This window comes from Onthophagus taurus, chromosome 2, assembly GCF_036711975.1.
Source record: "Onthophagus taurus isolate NC chromosome 2, IU_Otau_3.0, whole genome shotgun sequence".
In the NCBI taxonomy this organism is placed as follows: domain Eukaryota; kingdom Metazoa; phylum Arthropoda; class Insecta; order Coleoptera; family Scarabaeidae; genus Onthophagus; species Onthophagus taurus.
In genome coordinates, this window is record NC_091967.1 from 13,676,759 (window position 1) to 13,695,316 (window position 18,558).

Consider the following 18,558-nt stretch of genomic DNA (forward strand, 5'->3'; position numbering starts at 1 on the left):
TTGAATGTACAAACGATGCAATGAATAACGGTTATTTAAGCGTGAATTGTAGTTTAACAATTTGAAAATATTCGATTTTAAAATAATAGAGATGTTTTAAAAGAACACGATAAACAAACAAATTTTGATAATTTTTACTGACAGATTAAATTTATTGCTACCTTGAAAGTTCATTAATCCTCATTCTCAGCTAAATAAATCATCGTAATTTGGATGAAACGGTTCTTCGAGTTTAGAAACCCCCTTTAAAATTTTCGGGTTGTTTTACGATTTATACGTCCATTAAAAGCTTTACTCTAGAACATTAGTCTATGGATCATACCTAACAAAATGTAAGATAAAATTTAAATTTTAAATGAAACGTAATTTTATTCTAAAGCGACATACTATTTTTTTAAATAACATTTCAATATAATTTTTTGATTAAAATTGTGATAAATTAATTAATGGAATGTTCGAATTTTAATTAACTCGCATAATATTTATATCGATACCAAAATCTGCATGTGTACACCTTCGTTTTGGATCAAGTTCACACAATACGAACAAATTGGGTATAGTAATTGCATCACGTACTATGAATATTGTGGAATTCAAATCAATCATCAAACTAAAACAGTGTAAAACAACTAATACATATCCGTCCATAAATTGAGTTTATATGCAATATAATTTCTAACAATTTTCATTAAAAAAAGTGTTATAAATTTCTTGTTTCTTCTGAAATAGTTGCTAAAGACCAGTTGTAGACCGCAGATCGAGATTTGGAGGGTGTCATGCATCCATTTTTTTTTGTAATAGTATTTTTATGAATGTTTTTTCCTTCAAAAGCATTAAATTGATAACTTTATTGATGGATTGAACCCAGATACTTCATAAAAAATTAAAAAGATTCCCACAGATAATATAATTAAGAGGAAGGCCAAGGGCGCGTTGGATGGACAATGTTGGGAGGATTTCAGCGCCCTGTAGGTGCAGAACTAGGGCAATTTAGCCCAAATTGAATGGAGGTTTGTTATAGATGAGACCAAGGCTCACAATGAGGTATTGTGCAATTATATGTGTTCAAGATGTTGCAAGAGACTATGTGTGGATAAATAGGAGAATACACAAAATACCTTCTCAGCATCAAAAATGTATGCTACATGTGGTTCATCTTCCAGCGGTTATGACCAAAACAATGATTAAATAATAGAAGTGGTACTAAAATTATTGACGTAAAACTTAAAAGCGATACTTGATGAAAATTGAAGATTAAAGGATTTAAACGATTTAAGTACAAAACGCTTCAATACGATTAGTGTATGTGTAGCAGCGAACAGATTTACATTTAGCAGTATATTTTAAAATAATTGGGTATATATAGGGGTTGGAAATGATTGGATCATAAATTACATATCGATAGAGTATAATATGTTTGCCGGTTTACTACTAATTTCGCAATAATGATACGAATACTGCGAATTTATCTGGATATTGCAAAGCGTACAAGCATTCATTTTTGTATTAATTATTCAAATTAACAATTATTTTCGACTACAAAAGTAAATAGTTGTATCTATAGACAAAAGGGTTAATTAACTTTTTAATATAAATAAATTCCTTGTTTGTCTACCGCATAAAATGTTTGTGGTAATAAGTTATTTGAAACCAAGTTATTCCAGACTGTTTAAAATGTAATTGGTGTTACAACGCAATCAGATCTAGCTTTGAAGCGTTCCAACGTAATATCACAATTAAAATGTATGAGCTAAACGTCAGTATAGAAATATAAGGTAAAGTCTGTAACATAATTGTTTGTTTAATTAAAAATATTTAAATTTATGGTTTGAAGTTGAGTTTTAAAATAAAATTGCATTCTATAAATATCAAATACATATTCGAATTATTTAAATTAAACTCATTTTACCACTTTTCGAGAAAATTCTAGTTAAATCAAAGAGCGTGTGCAACAGCTTTAATTAGTACTCATCAGAGCGAAATGCAACAAAATTCGTTGAAAGAGTCTCTTTGTGAAAGTGTGATCAAATGGAGAACGAAGAGTGCTTCATTTTTATGTAAGCAATAAAATTTTGGAATTGACACGTCCAAAATGGCATTTGTAAAATAACGAAATAGCAGTTAACTTGAACGTGAACTAAAGAAATAACGTTTCAAACATTTTCAAGAATGTTTTTATGACGTTTCTGTTTCTAGCAGGTGTTACGGTTACAAAACGAATCCCGCATTGCTCGTATTCTCACGGTACTTGTTATAAACTGTAACTTATCTTCGAAAAACGTGTACTGAAAATAAATAAAGTCGTGATATATATACGTTGAGTTGAAAAATATACTGATCTAAAAGTGATGTTCAAATAACAGTTCGTATTTCTATTTGTTGTTCCATTCATAAATAACACATGTAATCTCAAAATTGAATTTCATGCAAAAACTGATCAAGTTATAAGATCCAAGCGTAAATATCCATAGAATATTAATAAAGTCGTAATAAATCCTTGAAAATGATAAACTGATAATTACTTTACACGATATCTCCAGAATTCATGTTGTATGTTTATTTGAATACTTCTAAGCGATCTTATTAAGAATTATACCTACAGGTGATTCTTAGGGTGTTTATAGAAATTATGGAGCACAATTTCTATAACAAAGAATTTATGGACATGGAACTGGCATATGGGAGGATAATCATGGCAAAATTCTGAGCTTTCGGGTCGTCTCTATGCAGAAAAGTTTCCATGTACATATCATCCGGCACATGAATCCTGTTTACGTGTGGTGTAACATAATAGGGAAGATGGCAGTATTCAACCTAGGCTTGGGCAGGATGGAGAAGCAATTAGACTTGTACACATTGCCTGGCATAAGCACAAGACTTGCAGAGCACCATGACGTGGTCATCTACCGCATCCTTCGCGTGTTCTCATAAAATTGCTAAATCTTTTTGAGTTGTCTCAGCCACGATGCGAAATCGGTGTAAATGTACCTCCATCTTCCAAATATCTGTTATGTAAATAGATCCATTAGACCAGAAATTGTGACTCATGTAAATTGACCAGAAGAACATAAGAGCTGCTTTTGTTTGATACATGAAACCCCCAAGACTGGAGCAGGAATAAAGGAAATGAATAAAGGACTTCAGTGAACTTCAAGGAACTAGGAAAGCCTTCAGTAAATCTGCCACCCTCACCACAAGTGTGGAAAGAAAAAAACTACATGTAGAGGTGGACCCAAAGCCTGCTTCTGTTCATTCATTCTTCGCCTTCTAATATAATGTTATATTTTATAAGTACGAAGGCTTTCGCGGCCGGTGTGAATTAAACTAAAATTAGAACTAAAACTAGAACTAACACTAGAAGCTTTCGGGTTTTGCCGTGCGTCTTTTAATAAAAGGTTTGACGTTTCGGATGCCATGTTGCAACCTTCTTCAGAAACTGGTTCGAAGTGGCCGAACCACTTCGAACCAGTTTCTAGTTTTAGTTCTAATTTTAGTTTAATGTTGTACTTGTTTCATTGGAACTGTCTTCTGCAGTTGACAGAACGATGCCTTTTGGCGGCTCTGCATCCGTCAGCTTCGTGTGTGGAGACTAATAAGTCAGTAACTGGTTAGTGACCCAAGTTACCAACCCAGTTTAGCTCCGTGTGCAGAGCGTCCAAATTTCATGGATATCTAGGAAACTAAAAAATTTTTACTACAATTTTTTTTACCTATTAGTTATTATTTGTCACGAAGAATAAATCCTCAAATTTATGCGTATAGGTTGAGAATCACCCTGTATATTCGAAAGCACTTAGTTATCTAAATTCCTTAATCTGTCTCTGTATTGTTTTAACCGTTGTGTTACTAACTAAATCCATTGACACACTTGGCGAATTAACACACCCGGAAACTACAAATAAACAGTCCGTACTTGTTTCTTTTAAAAATGACTGTTCGTAGAGAATCCAACAGTCTTTGTCTTTCAGTACAAGCATTAATTCATTCGTAATGTAGTGGACACAATAAATAAATATCTAGAAAATCCTTCTGTTTGATCCGAGTATTGAACGAAATTATTTACGCACTCTCTCCATTTTTGCATGGAAATCATATAAAGGCGCAATTTCATCACGTGCAATGTGCCCCCTGATTGATCGCACCCGGATGCGAAATACCCCTTGTGCCCTCATCGCGGCGCGCTCTAAGTTCTTATGATTGATGTGCTTGTTCTGGAACAAAAATTACAAAATAAGAGACATTGAACTATTAATGTTGGTCTCTTCTTTGGAAATGATATAGTATTTATAACAATTGAATAAGAACTTACAAAAAAAAAACGTTAATTCCTATAACTATATAAATATAAAAGATTTTTATCTATAAATTGTTTAATTCTAAAAAGATTAAAGAGATGAAAACAATTTGAATTTTCTTTTAAGTGTTCCATTGAATTAAATTAAATTTCCTAGTGTTTCTTGTCTTTTACCCAGTAAAACTAAATGAAACTGATTTAATCTAAATTACTTATGACTACTGAAAAATTAAAGCAGTTTTTCTAGTAACCTCGAGGTTATGGTACTTTTCCCAATTCAATAATTAATGTTAAGGTAAAGATTAAAACTTATTGAGTACTTGATAATTCGTTTAATTTTTTAATTTTTGTCTTGTTTTTGATGCCTTTATAAACAGTTTCTTAAAGAGAGATAAATTAGATGTTTCTTAAACGTAATTGTTCTCCGCTTGAAATAATATACAACTTTAAATTCTTTTAAAATTCAAATGAAAAAACTTAAACTTGGTCCAATTGAAAACGTGCTTTGAATATATAAACCGCTGCGTACAATACACCACACACTTTTTGATTGAATAAAGTTTTTATTATTTATGAAACGTTTTCATGTTTTTCTTTGTTTTAGGATTTAAAAATGGATAAATGAATTTGTTGCTGAACATCCCATTTTAAAAATTTAACTAAAAGTAAGTTTTGATATATTTAATAAAAATGTTTATTCATAATGTTTTTATTATTTTTCAGATATTTATAATGGAATATAATAATAATACCAACGATACAGGTCATTTAATAGATCAATATCGTTACGTATTCTTCTATACAGTTCCAATATTAACAATATTCTGTATAATCAGCGTAATTATAAATATAAAAGTGCTTTTAGCTGTAAGATGGCTGCGTAAACCTATATCTCCAACAATTCATATGAGTTTAAGTTTAGCTGCGGCTGATGCTATATCATCATTCCTTTTAGGATACAGCATAGTTGCAAATATCCTATTCAAGCATGCAAATTGTTACTTTGCTACATACATTGAAATGTATCGACTCAGTTGTATTATTATAACAGTAATTCATTTATTGGTATTAAGCATGAATCATTGGTTGGGAGTTTTAAAGCCTTTACATTATTCCTTTATGATGACAACGAGAAGAGTGACAATAATCATAATTTTCTTATGGATCTTACCCATAACATTTTTTAATATATATTTCTTCGCTCATAGTAAATACAGCGAATTTTGCCCGGATTTTTTACAAGATTTTAAATTCAGAATGACTTTTGCTGCGATTTTTTTCATTTCGTTGATATCTATGGTATTTCTTTACGTTCACATATTGATAATTGTGATACAACATCAAATAGAATGGAAAAAACTTTCTCGATCTGGAAGTAAACGAAGTCGGCACATAACATCGAACAGTTCCCAACAAAAACGTGCTATGCAAGGTACAATTAAAGCCGTTTGTACTACATTACTTATATTGGGATCGTGCTTAATCGGTTGGGTACCGTCATTATTAAAATTTATCCTATTTTGTAAAAACGGATGTGTTTATGATAGGATCCCGGATAATATTGGGATTGAACTCAATTTATTCCTATCTCATTTAGCATTCTTTCTATTCGTATTGAAAACGCTTGCAAATCCTATTATCTATTCGAGGAGGATGATCGAAATACAGGTAATAAATTAATTTTGAATTTGAATTTGAATTTGAATTTTAATTTTGAATTTTAATTTTCAATTTCAATTTTGAATTTCAATTTTGATGTTAGACGGAAATGTGATAAATCAAAATATGCCGACCAGTAAATTCAATTAATTAACAATTTCAGGAGGCGACTCGTCGGATGAACTCGGAACTCTGCGGGGTATTCTGTCAATCGAACGACCCGGACATCAACCACTCCGATACACAATCAATTCCCTTAGGGTGCAGCACTTCTGTACGATCTATGCACCGATTAAACGGATTACATACCGTTCAGAAAAGTATTCGTTTATCACAGAGGACGTTAGTTTAAAATGTAATTGTGTGAAACGCTGTGTAATCGTATACAATTTGTTGGAAAATGTTTCTAATTTTGTTATTTTATTTAATTACAGAGAAAAGACAAAAATTTTAGCTTAATCGCCAAAAATAAACAATTTCTTACCATTGTGAATGTACTTTTAGACAACCTTGGAGACGTATTAGAAGAGAGCAGGAGTGTAGGTAATATTCATTAACCAACTTATCTATGAGCATATTTTTTAGATAAATTTAGAATACGTTGACTCAAAGTATTTATTTTTGACATTAATTATTACTGTTTATCGGGTTTCCTACACTCAAGTTTCCCCCATTTCCATATGATACTGATGAATACCGACATGTCATAAAACCTTCATCATCTATCGATTAGCAAATTAAATGTGAAAAGAACGCGGTGATTTTAAAATACAGAATTTTTAAGAGTTGTGTTTTTGGACCATAAAGTGACCATAGAGACCATATTGTAGCAGTTAAACTAGATTTGTTTATTTATATATCATCTTGTACTAAACTTTAGTTTTAGCACTTTTTGATCATAACTGTTAATTAACTTTTAATTATTCCCTATATTTTTTGATAAGTAGACATAGACCATTTGACGGCCCAAATCCAGGATCAGTTTGTTGCAAGAAGATCCCTTAGAAATCTTTGAGCACTTTCTCACAAACACTCTTTTTGATGACATTACACGTGAAATGAACCAATACAAGGCTCCACATCATCATTCTTGACTCTACAGCTCGTTGCCAACCTTGGCTGAACAGTTCCTTCTAAAATTGTTCCTAAATCTTCTTAGGTCCTTCTCCACATCGTCCACCAATCGTGTCTTCGGCCCAAAGGTCCACACGATCAAAGATAATTCTTGCGGTACTTTTTGTGCCCATTCTGGCTACATGGTCAATCAATCTCAACCATTGCACTTTGATAAATTTAACACCGACGCCAGACACTGTTGTCATTAAAAGCGCCATATGTTCATCTAAGCACTTTCTTTTCAAATCTCCTTAGTGCCTCTTGGTCTTTCTGCACTAAGGCCCATGTTTCCAACCCATAGGTAAGTACTTGTTGTGTTAAGTTCTTGTATAGGAATAATTTGATTTTTCTTGGTAGCTAAGATGTGAAATTGTTTTTAAGTCCATGGAAGCATTTATTGGCTTGGATTTCCTTGCTGACCAAATGAATTTTATTATTCGTTGGGGATCCCAAGTATACGAAGCTTTTAACCGTCTTTATTTTGTCATCCCAACTTCCAAATGTTGTGGTATATTTCTACCGCTAACCTTTACCACCATATACTTGGTCTTTTCAAAATGTATCTTCTCCACCATGATGTTCTCATACTACCTTTTCCAGGGCAATGTTAAAAAGCAAACATGACAACCCATCTTCCTGTCGTAGACATTCGTGGCTTACAAATATTCTTGATAGATAATCTACTTGTGTTCTGACTTTACAGGAAACCATTCGGAGTGTTAACCACATTGCTACTAGATGCGGAGCTATATTATTGAACGAACATGCATCACCGTCGGTCAAATTCGGATCGATCTTGTCTTAAAGCTATGATAACTTATAGCTATCTCATAGATAGCGGTAAAGGACGTTTACATGGTCGATGAAAACGACGTGATTAAAACACAGTATGCACGCTGAAAGCAAGTAGGGTTCGTGACCACGTGTCGAGTGTTACATACTAAGTATTTAATTTCTTAACTTTGTTTGTACCCCACTGTAGTCCATTCGTGCTTGCATAAGCGATATCACTTGATTTAACGTATTTCATTAACCCTTAACTAACATCATACATATTTCAAAAAAAGTAACTGACTCCTTTTCTTTACTAAGAATAATTTTTGTAAATTTTTGTTATATATTTATTTACATAATCACTAAGTGTACTATACTGCAAGATATAGTGAATGTGTTAGAAACCAACAAAAAAAATGGATACACAAAAGGGTTTAGATACATTTTTCGCGTTCACTTCTAAGTTATTGGAGGTACTTCGTTGACTATATTCATCTTTTCTGCAGTTTCAAATTTATAATTCATGTGCTGTGAAACGACTTCTACGTGATAAACGACGAAAATTCTGCTTTGAAATGGTCCAACTTAAAGAAGATGAATTTTCCGGACTTTTAGATAATACGGATAACTTTTGTAAACGTCCGACAGTGTTGATCGAGATTTTGCGTGACTCTCCAAAAGAAGTCTTCTGAGCTGTAATAACCGAATGGACCCCTCTTTATTGCAGAAAACACGGTAATGGGAGTTATATACAGGGTGATTCATAAGTAATGGGCCAAATTGTAAATGTACGTTCAGGAGGCCAAAATAATAATATTTTCATTAACAATAATAGGTCTTAGTCTGCTCCTTACTGAGATACAGGATGTTAAAGCGAAAAAAATAAAATAGATTTTTGTTAATAGATCAGCTACTTTTCTACATAATGACTCATAGTTGACTTATAGTTTTTGTAAGGGTAAATAATAATGTGTGAGAGGATTTGAGTTAACTCGTAGATGTCGCCACATGCGCCATATGAATTAGATGAAATCAGCTACAAATTTTTTATCGCTCATTATTTTACAACATACTTGTTTAATTTGGATAGCCCCATCATTTCTGTAGAAAAAAGCTATACTTCTTTGATCTTGAAAATATTAACGATTTTCGAGATATTTGAATTTTACTAATTCACTACACTACATTTCACGGTGGTCGACGTAGCATTAATCTGTTAAGACACAAGCATGGCATGGAATGTTGACATTTACCTAACCGTAATTGATAATTGATAACAATATTAAACTGAAACCATAAAAAAATTACGTAATAAAACAATTTATTGTACGCCAGTTAATAAAACGAAATACAACATTAGAACAGACTTGAACTAAGACCACTTACGACAACTGTTATCAAAACCTACATGTTAATGTTGTGCGAAGTTAAATTAAATTTAAGCTTAATTATGAGCTACTGCAAAAGGTTTTCAACATGACCACCACCAGCATTTATACACGCATTTAACCGTTTGGTTAAGGATTGTCTGACTTTAAAAAATGTAGCAGGATTATTTCGTATTGAATTGGCTGCATCTTGAATTCTATTCCATAACTCGTCTCGTGTATTTATAGTAGGTTCAGCATAGACCATTGATTTCATGTAACCCCACACATAAAAATCAAGTGGATCACTACCACGTCCAATCCAACGGTGAGGGAATGTTTCATTCAGATGTTCGCGCACAGCACGTGAAAAATGTGGAGGAGCACCGTCTTGCATGAACCACATATTTCTTCTTAGTTGTAATGGAAGATCTCCCAAGAGCTCCATTTAAATTAGGAGGTAATTCAACTGGGCCCAGTAATGTATTGCCTATTACACCGCACCACACATTTATTTTAAACTCGTGCTGGAAATGTCTATCTTTTTTTAAACGAGGGTTTTCGGTTTCCCAGGCATGACTATTTCGCCAATTAAAAACTCCGCGTCTGGTAAAGGTTGCTTCATCCGTGAAAAGAATGTTATTTAGGAATGTTGGATTATTATTCAATTTTCCTTTTAGCCACTGACAAAATTGAACTCTGATTCGATAATCTGTTGGAAGTAAATTTTGCACAGGTATAAAATGATAGGGATATAAATTTTCCTTGTGTAAAATTCTAGTCACGGATGGTTGGCTTATTCCAGTTGCTGCAGACAATCGACGAGTGCTTATTTCAGAATTTTGCGCAATTCTTACCAAAATTTCATCTTCTTGCTGCGGAGTGATAATCTTAGGACGTCCTGTATGATATTTTGGACGAAATGAACCTGTTTCACCCAATCGATTATAAATATTTTCAAATATCTTCCGGTTTGGCTGCCTTCTGTAAGGGTACATTTCACGATATTTTCTGGATGCTGCTTGCCCAGAAAAACGTTCTTGTGCGTAAACGCATAACATGTCTCTCATTTCTTCGTTTGAAAAGTGATTATGTCTCGCCATTTTGATTTATGTTAGGACAAGAATGAATCAGTTTACTTAACAATAAAATGTTTTAAACTATTCATTAAACGTAAAAGCTCATTGACGTTTCATAATTCATATGGCGCATGTGGCGACATCTACGAGTTAACTCAAATCCTCTCACACATTATTGTTTACTCTTACAAAAACTATAAGTCAACTATGAGTCATTATGTAGAAAAGTAGCTGATCTATTAACAAAAATCTATTTTATTTTTTTCGCTTTAACATCCTGTATCTCAGTAAGGAGCAGACTAAGACCCATTATTGTTAATGAAAATATTATTATTTTGGCCTCCTGAACGTACATTTACAATTTGGCCCATTACTTATGAATCACCCTATATATCATTAAACATCCATCAATTGATTAAAGCCTCAAATACATGAGAACTGGGGGAAACTTTATTGTCTAATACCATGGAGCTTTATATGGTAAGAAATTAACTCGTGCAACAGTCGTTAACAGTATTCTCGTAACTAGTGCTGTACAGTCTAAGAAGATAAAAAATTTTCAAATATTCAACATTAGCTTGTATTGTCATCGTACTAGATAACGCCCCTGATCATATACATAGGTTAGTTCTGTTTAGGATTGTCAATCATCCCATTAAATAGTGTTAGGTAAGGTTAGTTTTGTTTTGAAATGTCAATCATCCTGGTAAAGAATGTTTTGTAAGATTAGCCTAATTATACCATGACAGAATGTAAGATAAGGTTAATTTTTAGCCAAAATCTTTGGCTACAAGTACTCGGTTTTACAGTACCATCTAAGTCTATGTTCCTCCAATTCTTCTTCAGTTTTCTAAATTCTTCAAATTCAGTACATGGCTTTATCTAGTAGAGAGAAATTTTAGTATAGCTGAAAATCTCCTCAAAAAAAAGCAGATATCATTTGCCATAACTGAACATGGAGATTAGAAAATGCAAGTGGTGTTTTTAAATTAAACATAGATGATTGCAGCTCACCAAGTACACTCATCCAAATTAAAGTAGCACGGTAGCGAACTTTATTGACCATAACGTGACAATCTTTTTCATTGGCGAAAAATACAAACCAATCACACCTCCAGCATGACGCACCTCCACAGTCAGTTCGGCGCTCCATTTTGGGTTTGATTTTGGCTATATCAAATAAGTAGCGCTATTTCGATGTTGTCATGAATTCTCATTAGAGAATCAAAAGGCATATAACTGAGCTCGTTGGCGTGCTGTCATCTGCACTTGACATGCACCATAGGCAGAGATGAGAAAGGGGCTTTACCTGACTCGAGTCAAGCGTAAAGCCCCTTTTGCATCTCTGTCTATGGTACAAGACGTGTGAAGACGATAGTACTTTGATCTGAAACTTTCATAATCGGCATGTATTGGTATTGTATCTTTATGCTTTCGATTTCCCATCTGATAGATATTTATGCGGAGAGTGCAATACACAAGACATTATATAAACTTATCTACTACTACACAAATTTTAAAACTTTACGTCAAATCTTTCCAGAGTTATATTAAAAAATATCACAGGTTGATATTCTTTTATATTTTTCTAAGTGTGCAAGTTTTGATTTAAATAAGTTGCGTTGTCTAAGATTTAAAATTCAGGACTTAGAGTTAATGTTAAACTTAACTTATTAAACTTAAAATTTAAGAACTGTGTAAAAGAATGTAATACTTTAAAGATATTTATATTTAAATTTTAATGAGTATGACTGTGATAAAATCTATGATATAAAGAGAATTTATTATTAGAAAAGAGCACTATTTTGTTTTTATTCGAAAAGAAATTTTTGATTTCAGATAAAATTATTATAAAAATCTTTAAAAATACATACTTATTCCGATTAAGGGCTGGTTTTATAATCTTGGTACATCTTATTCCTAAAATGAATTTAAAAAACAATTTTAAAATCGGCCCTAAATCAATTACTATGAATCGATATAATTTAAGAGTCTTAATATGTAATACCTATACGTTAGTAAATAAATTTAAAATGACTCGTAAACAAATAATATTTATATAGTAGTTAATTATGGTGTAGGTATGTTATAGAGTAGGTAATATTGTAGAACGATATAAATATATAGATATAAATATGATTTAAATACACATTCAACTAATCTATATACAAATAGGTAAAATGAGTGGTCTATTTGGTCTAAAATGGGGGGTTTTGGGTTAAACCTCGATCAAAAATGATAACTAAATGTATTCTTAAACATATTCTTAATAAGAATAAACTACATTTCATGTGAAGTTGTAAGAAATAAATGTGAAATAAAATGTTGTTTTATTACATCCCAAATTAAAATCAATTCATTATAAATTCCTAATTTATATTTGTAGTCACTTGGCCTATTCTATAAAAGATGGCACCAAAGACTTCAATTCACTTCTATTAACAATTCATGTCTAATTTGTACATTTCATAATTTCCCAACATAAAATAACAATTAATTTCAAAATAAATAAATAACTCAAATATTGACTAGTATTTTTATTACGTACTGGTTAATAATTGCTAAATACATTATTATATTTCGAAGAATAAAATATTACAATACTTGCATATTAGCACCTGAGTAACACAATTCCACGTGTCGTTGTATATTTATGCGTATAATATAAAATCTAATTATATCAATACAGATCCATTGAATTAATATTATTGCAATAAAACGTGCTAACGTATAACAATGTGAGAATGTATGGACGTGTTATTGATATTTGTACTTCATAATTAAAATGCTTTGCACCAGCTACATGTGGAAAAAATTAACAATTTGGACACTCTTTAATTTGTCTTTGGCCCAATGGAAGCGTTGGGCGAAAATTGGTTTTTACGAAACCTGAAAAATCGTCGCAAGGACAACCCTCTTCGCAACAATAAGATTTTAAAGATCTGAAGGCTTCCAACTAAAAATATTTAAAAAATTAAATTTGTATTTTTAATTACAAATAATTTTTACCTGTTTCTCTGATACTTCAATAGGTTCTTTAAAAACAATCCAAATTACACATTCAGAGCACGGAGGAGTTGTTAAAGATCCCAAATAAGTCCAATAGCTACTGTTTTGAGGTAGCATTTGGTTTGGATCAATTGCCTCGTTTATTTTTTTATGCTCGCTTTTATACTCTATGTTAGATAAGTAAGACACAATTTTTTCTACTTCATCGTGTTGTCTACCAGATTTCAAAAAAACGCCCAAAACACATAATCCGTCAGGTTGTTGAGCTGCTTCCTCAAACGATTGATATTTTTCAGCGTTCCAATGTACGAAATGAAGCTGAAATAACACAATTTTATACTTCACCAAGAAATGAAAAATCAGCAAACTTATATATAATTTATTCTTTATACGTGATAAAATTACGATGTATTAAATCGTTTTAAAAACAAACCCATTAAATTCGTTTATTATTACTCTAAAACCAGTTTGGAATTTTATCACGTAACATCAACAGAAAAGCTTAAGATGTAGGTCAATTATTATTTTTTCTTAACAACAATGGCAGTATATCTCTAATAATTAGTCATGTCAATTACAAAATGACGTAAATGATTTACGGAGTTTACAGTAAAGAGAAATCTAGTCTTAAAAATTAATAATTAATAACCAACCTTCACGATAACCTTCATTTAACTCAAAATGCAAACTATCTATATTTTTGAAAATTAAAAAGTTAATTTAAGTCATTCTAACTTTAAACGATAACCGATGATTTAATTTTAAGATTCTTTTTTATTGTTTTTGGACTGTTTTCAAATAAACATCAACCGGAGTTTATTTACTCCGACTGACATCGCGAAGGTTCACTTCAAATACTTATTTAAATTTAGAGTGCAAAATGCACTTTTGGAACTTGGGTTGCATCATTGTTTTTACAGTTGAAATGCTTTTTATCAAAAACAGTTCTCTGAGTTTTAAGGACATAGAGAAATTGGTTTTGAAATTGAATCAATATTATTTCAATCATATTTAGGGATATTAAAAAAACATTTTGAGGTGTATCTTACCTCAGCTGCATAAGATATTCCATCAACTGTATGTTCTGATCCTTTTTCACTTGTTGCACCCCAATGACAATGATATTGTTCTAAAATGTATTTTCCTTGTAATGGTCCTCCAATTAATTCTGAAATTTAAGAAACGTATTTCAACAACTTCTATATCTTATTCAATATGCTGGATGCTGGCCTTAATAGTTTTTGATGTCAAGAGTATTTTTGGAAAATGAAAGAGCAAGTGATCGCCTTCTTAGAAAGTTTGGATAGATTAGAAGAGAAAAATACTTGAAATTCTTAACAAAACAGCTCCAATATGGCAAATATGGCTTTTTTGGACGACATTTTAAAATATTTGAATGCGCTGAACGTAGAGTTGCGAGGAAATGGAAAGTTAATATCTGATTTAATATAAAATGTGTCTGTTTTTCGGCGCAAGTTGGATATTTTTGAAAATGTTGTCGTAAATAAGCAATTTATTCATTTTCCAACCATTCTTCAATATAACAGCAATTAATAGCAAATAGGGAAATCGATACTGTTGTGCTTTTAAGTTTTATATCAAAACTTAGGAAGGAATTTGATGAAATAGGAATGCTATCGCAATTCTGAAAGTTGCCTTTTGAAGTATCTCTTTATATGGCTATAAAGCGATTTAATCTTTTAAAAGGCTTCACTTCAACTGGAGATAATTGCTTAACAGGAAGATGTGTGTTTAAAAACCAAAATAAGTGCTTCCAGCGAAGAATTTTGGGAACAAAATGTTTCAGAAAACTTCCCTAATTACAAAATACTAGTATTATGTTTGGCTCTACATATATATGTGAAAAATCATTCTGCCAAATGAATTCGCGGTTAACAGACGCCCATTTTGAAGACACTCTTCGTATAAGTTGTTCACTTCGCGAATCGAACTATAGAAAAAATGGTCAAAAGTGTAAAAGTAACACATCACATTATTTGGTGTTGTTTTTAATATTAAAGTTACCAACAATCAAGTCTTCTACACAAGAATATTGGACGTCAGATGGTTTCTGCATGTTTTGGAGTATATGATTATTTAAAGTTGAGTTGTACCAAGATTTAAGTTTACAGATTGAACAGTTTTTCTCTCAAACATTTTGAAATTCAGAAATAAAACTTTTTAGGTTTATAAAAGAATGTTTGGGATTAAATCATACAAAGTTTAAAGTTAGTTGTATAAATAAATAACATTTGTTATAATTTTATTTGATATCTTACCGGACCCTTTTCCATCAACATGTACCTTCCATCCATAACCAGTATTACAAATATCGATAGTATTTTTAGGATTATATTTCCAATCTAATTTTTTCATAACTTCAAAATTAACCGCTTTAATATCCACGGGGCTTTGTCTAGGTCCTGCTGCTGTTGGATAACTTTCAGCCCAAGTTTCAGGTCCTATTTCAAAAAAAAATATATTAAAACGATTTTTTATTACACACAACATTTATGAACACATTTCATTTTAAAAGTGGATCGGTAAATATTCCCGTGGTTAATAAATGAGCCTTTTGGCAAACTGAACAATTAAAGGTCATTACCGTCGTCGGACGTTCTGAAAGAGAGGCAAATACATGCAATAATTAGGGCTGATGGACAATTTCCCTTTTCGGACCCGCAGTACAAATAAATCGATTAAATTAGTTTGCGTTCTGGAGAATGTAGGGGGTCATCCTTATAACTTTTTGTTTCTTTTTTTTTGAGTTGCACCATCACGTGCATATATATCTACGAAACACTACGAATCGATTATATACCAATTTTCTTTGATAATGGCGTTGTAAACATACCAATAAAAAGACATAATAAAATGATGGGCAAATTTCATAGAATTTACGTCTAGCAAGTTTACGTATATAAATAAACGTGAAAAATAAAACTTCGATTTAGAAAATTATTGGGTGTAACTGGTAATTTAATGTTTTTATATAAACTTACCATTTGAAGAAGAATAACCCCAGTTAGACATCTGAAATTGTACAAAAATTGTTTTTAAGTAATTAATTATTATTCATTTATTATTATTTATAGGTGATGTTCCAAAATCATAAAATTAGATATCGTTTTATCAACAATTAAGGATTTAATACCCATACGGCACAAGCTATTATTTACAACCTAGCAATAAATTATGAAATGTACTGATATCGAATAGAGGGGTAATAAATCTTTATTATAATCTTATTATTCAGAGAAGTATCGAACTGATTTTTTTAATTATCTAAAAGTCCTCGGAATACTTAAAAAAAAATAATAACTAGTTTAGTTTTATCAAGAAATTACATTTCAGTCGTCCATTTACTTAATGGTTATTGCTAATGTAAATGGTTATAACTGTAAAACTAACGAAAATAAAGTTTAAATGGGTTTGTATTCTAATTGAAACGTTTATAATTTATTTTTTAGTCATTAATTTAATTATTTAGTGAAAAATGAACATTTAAATAATCGTAAATGTAATGATTTTTTGAATATACAGTAAATCCTCGACATAACGAACCTCATTACAAAGAAGTTCACATATAACGAACAAAATATTTTTAATTCGTACTATTTATATTATCTATTTAATAAATAAGTATATTTTAATATAAATGTTATCGCTTATAGATAGAATCCAACTCGGGTTATCCCCCAAGTTGCTCTCTTGCATATTTTTATTGAACTAAAACTAGAATTAACACTAGCCCTAGAACTAGAATCATTCGGGTTTAGCCGACTTAAGAGACGCGCGGCTAAACCCGAATGTTTCTAGTTCTGGGTCTAGTGTTAGTTCTAGTGCTAGTGTTAGCGCTAGCTTTAGTTATTATTCAGAGCTAGATTCTTCGAATTTGTGTGCTTTGTTAAAATTATTCATTCAAATAGTTTAAAGCACAAATTAAAATTTTTTTGGCTATAACGTAACTCTCTTCCCCATATTAATCCGTTACATCGAGGTTTTACTGTATTTTTTTGGGTGTAATTTAATAAACCTAAAGTTATTGTATAAGATAAAGTTACAAACAAGTCAAAGTACTCTTAATATAATCGCCTACGTAACCTAAAAATACATTCTGCGTAGACTTGCATTAGTAAAACGTAACTTTTCCATGCAAATAGGCGAGACAAACACACAAATCGTGATCGTTTAGTGTTTATTATGCATCTTGTTGAATCCGAGTGTTTCAAGTTGTATCAAAATTTAATATTATTTCAGTAAATGCATTTTAATTCGTCGTTTTGGTGTAAGATACAAATTGCTTTTAAAATATTGTCCTTGCTTATATATAATGCAAATTTTAATGTGTATTGAATCGGAAATCTAATTACTAGAATACAAAAGATAGTGAATTGCAGTTTTAGAAAATTTGTCCTTGGGTTATTCCTTATGCTAATCAAAACCACTACCAATTCAAAGTAATAGCAAAATTTTTGAGAAAAATGTATTATAAAAAAAACTGTTTTATACTTACAAAAATTGTATTATAATAAATAAAAACCACTTCAAGAAGATTTGTAAACACGTTTTTTTTAATGTGCACATAAAAAATTGCATTTCAAACGATTCAATGTCCTTGTAAAATACGTATATGCATACGCGTGGTTATAAAATCATTACATTTAAACGACGAGTACCATTATTTGTGTGTTAATATAACAGTAATTTTCTTTGGATTAATTATTTTACCACAGCAAAGAGAAGCGAAAAATATAATCGATGATTTTTTTTCAGCACGGTTGGTTTAAATTTGAAATTAAAATTTAAATAAGAAAATAATTTCCATCGAGAAAACAAATTTCTTATAATTTTTCATTGCACTTATAAATTTAATAATAAAAAAATTTTACTTACCTTAAAAGATTAAAAAGAATCACGAAAAAAAATTTAAGAAAATAAAATTGGATGGATATTTCTTGAAGGTAGATTCAGCAAAAACTTAAACTTACTGGGGACACTGGGCGTTAAATACCCAATATCCGCGGAAATACTACGAACCCCACTACTTTGGACGACGCGTTTATATCATCGTACTCTATTATGTAAACAATGAAATATTTATAACACTGCATTTTACCATAATCGAAGTGCCTCAATTTTTAGTCACCCATATATCATTATTATCTGTTTGTAGTTATTCGCAATTTAATGGAATTAAAGATACCATAAATACTTCCAATAATAAAATTATGATGTTTTTTACCTTGATTATTTTTAT

The 18,558-nt window shown here is 31.1% G+C and overlaps 2 protein-coding genes across 4 annotated transcripts in view; one reads left to right on the top strand and one right to left on the bottom strand.

Moving 5' to 3' along the window:
- Window positions 1–12,627, top strand: part of LOC111426048 (melanocortin receptor 5-like) — a 51,448-nt gene extending 38,821 nt beyond the window's left edge. The window contains exons 2-5 of one of the 3 annotated variants that reach the window (XR_011639727.1): window positions 4,899–4,959; window positions 5,018–5,962; window positions 6,117–6,496; window positions 7,773–12,627. Coding sequence is in view for 2 of the 3 variants with exons in the window: in XM_071194322.1 (XP_071050423.1) it covers window positions 5,027–5,962; window positions 6,117–6,305 (1,125 nt within the window). In the remaining variant the exon portion in view is untranslated. Of the gene's footprint in view, window positions 1–4,898; window positions 4,960–5,017; window positions 5,963–6,116 lie in introns of all 3 variants that reach the window. The other 2 variants (XM_071194322.1, XM_023060392.2) reach the window with 2 other exon arrangements.
- Window positions 12,628–12,811: 184 nt separating this feature from the next.
- LOC111426065 (carbonic anhydrase 1) lies at window positions 12,812–18,334 on the bottom strand. The gene is made up of 6 exons (XM_023060420.2): window positions 18,195–18,334; window positions 16,301–16,331; window positions 15,578–15,760; window positions 14,348–14,466; window positions 13,299–13,616; window positions 12,812–13,245 (listed from the first exon to the last, which is right to left on the bottom strand). The coding sequence occupies exons 2-6, from the start codon at window positions 16,329–16,331 to the stop codon at window positions 13,105–13,107; spliced, it is 792 nt and encodes a 263-aa protein (XP_022916188.1). The 5' UTR covers window positions 18,195–18,334; the 3' UTR covers window positions 12,812–13,104.
- Window positions 18,335–18,558: the final 224 nt, after the last annotated feature.

Coding starts and splice junctions, on each gene's coding strand:
- LOC111426065 (XM_023060420.2), bottom strand. CDS start 16,331: ATGTCTAACTGGGGTTATTCTTCTTCAAATG. Junction 14,467..15,577: donor TGTTGATGGAAAAGGGTCCG/GTAAGATATCAA, acceptor CTTAAATTTCAG/AATTAATTGGAGGACCATTA. Junction 13,617..14,347: donor GAATATCTTATGCAGCTGAG/GTAAGATACACC, acceptor GTGTTATTTCAG/CTTCATTTCGTACATTGGAA.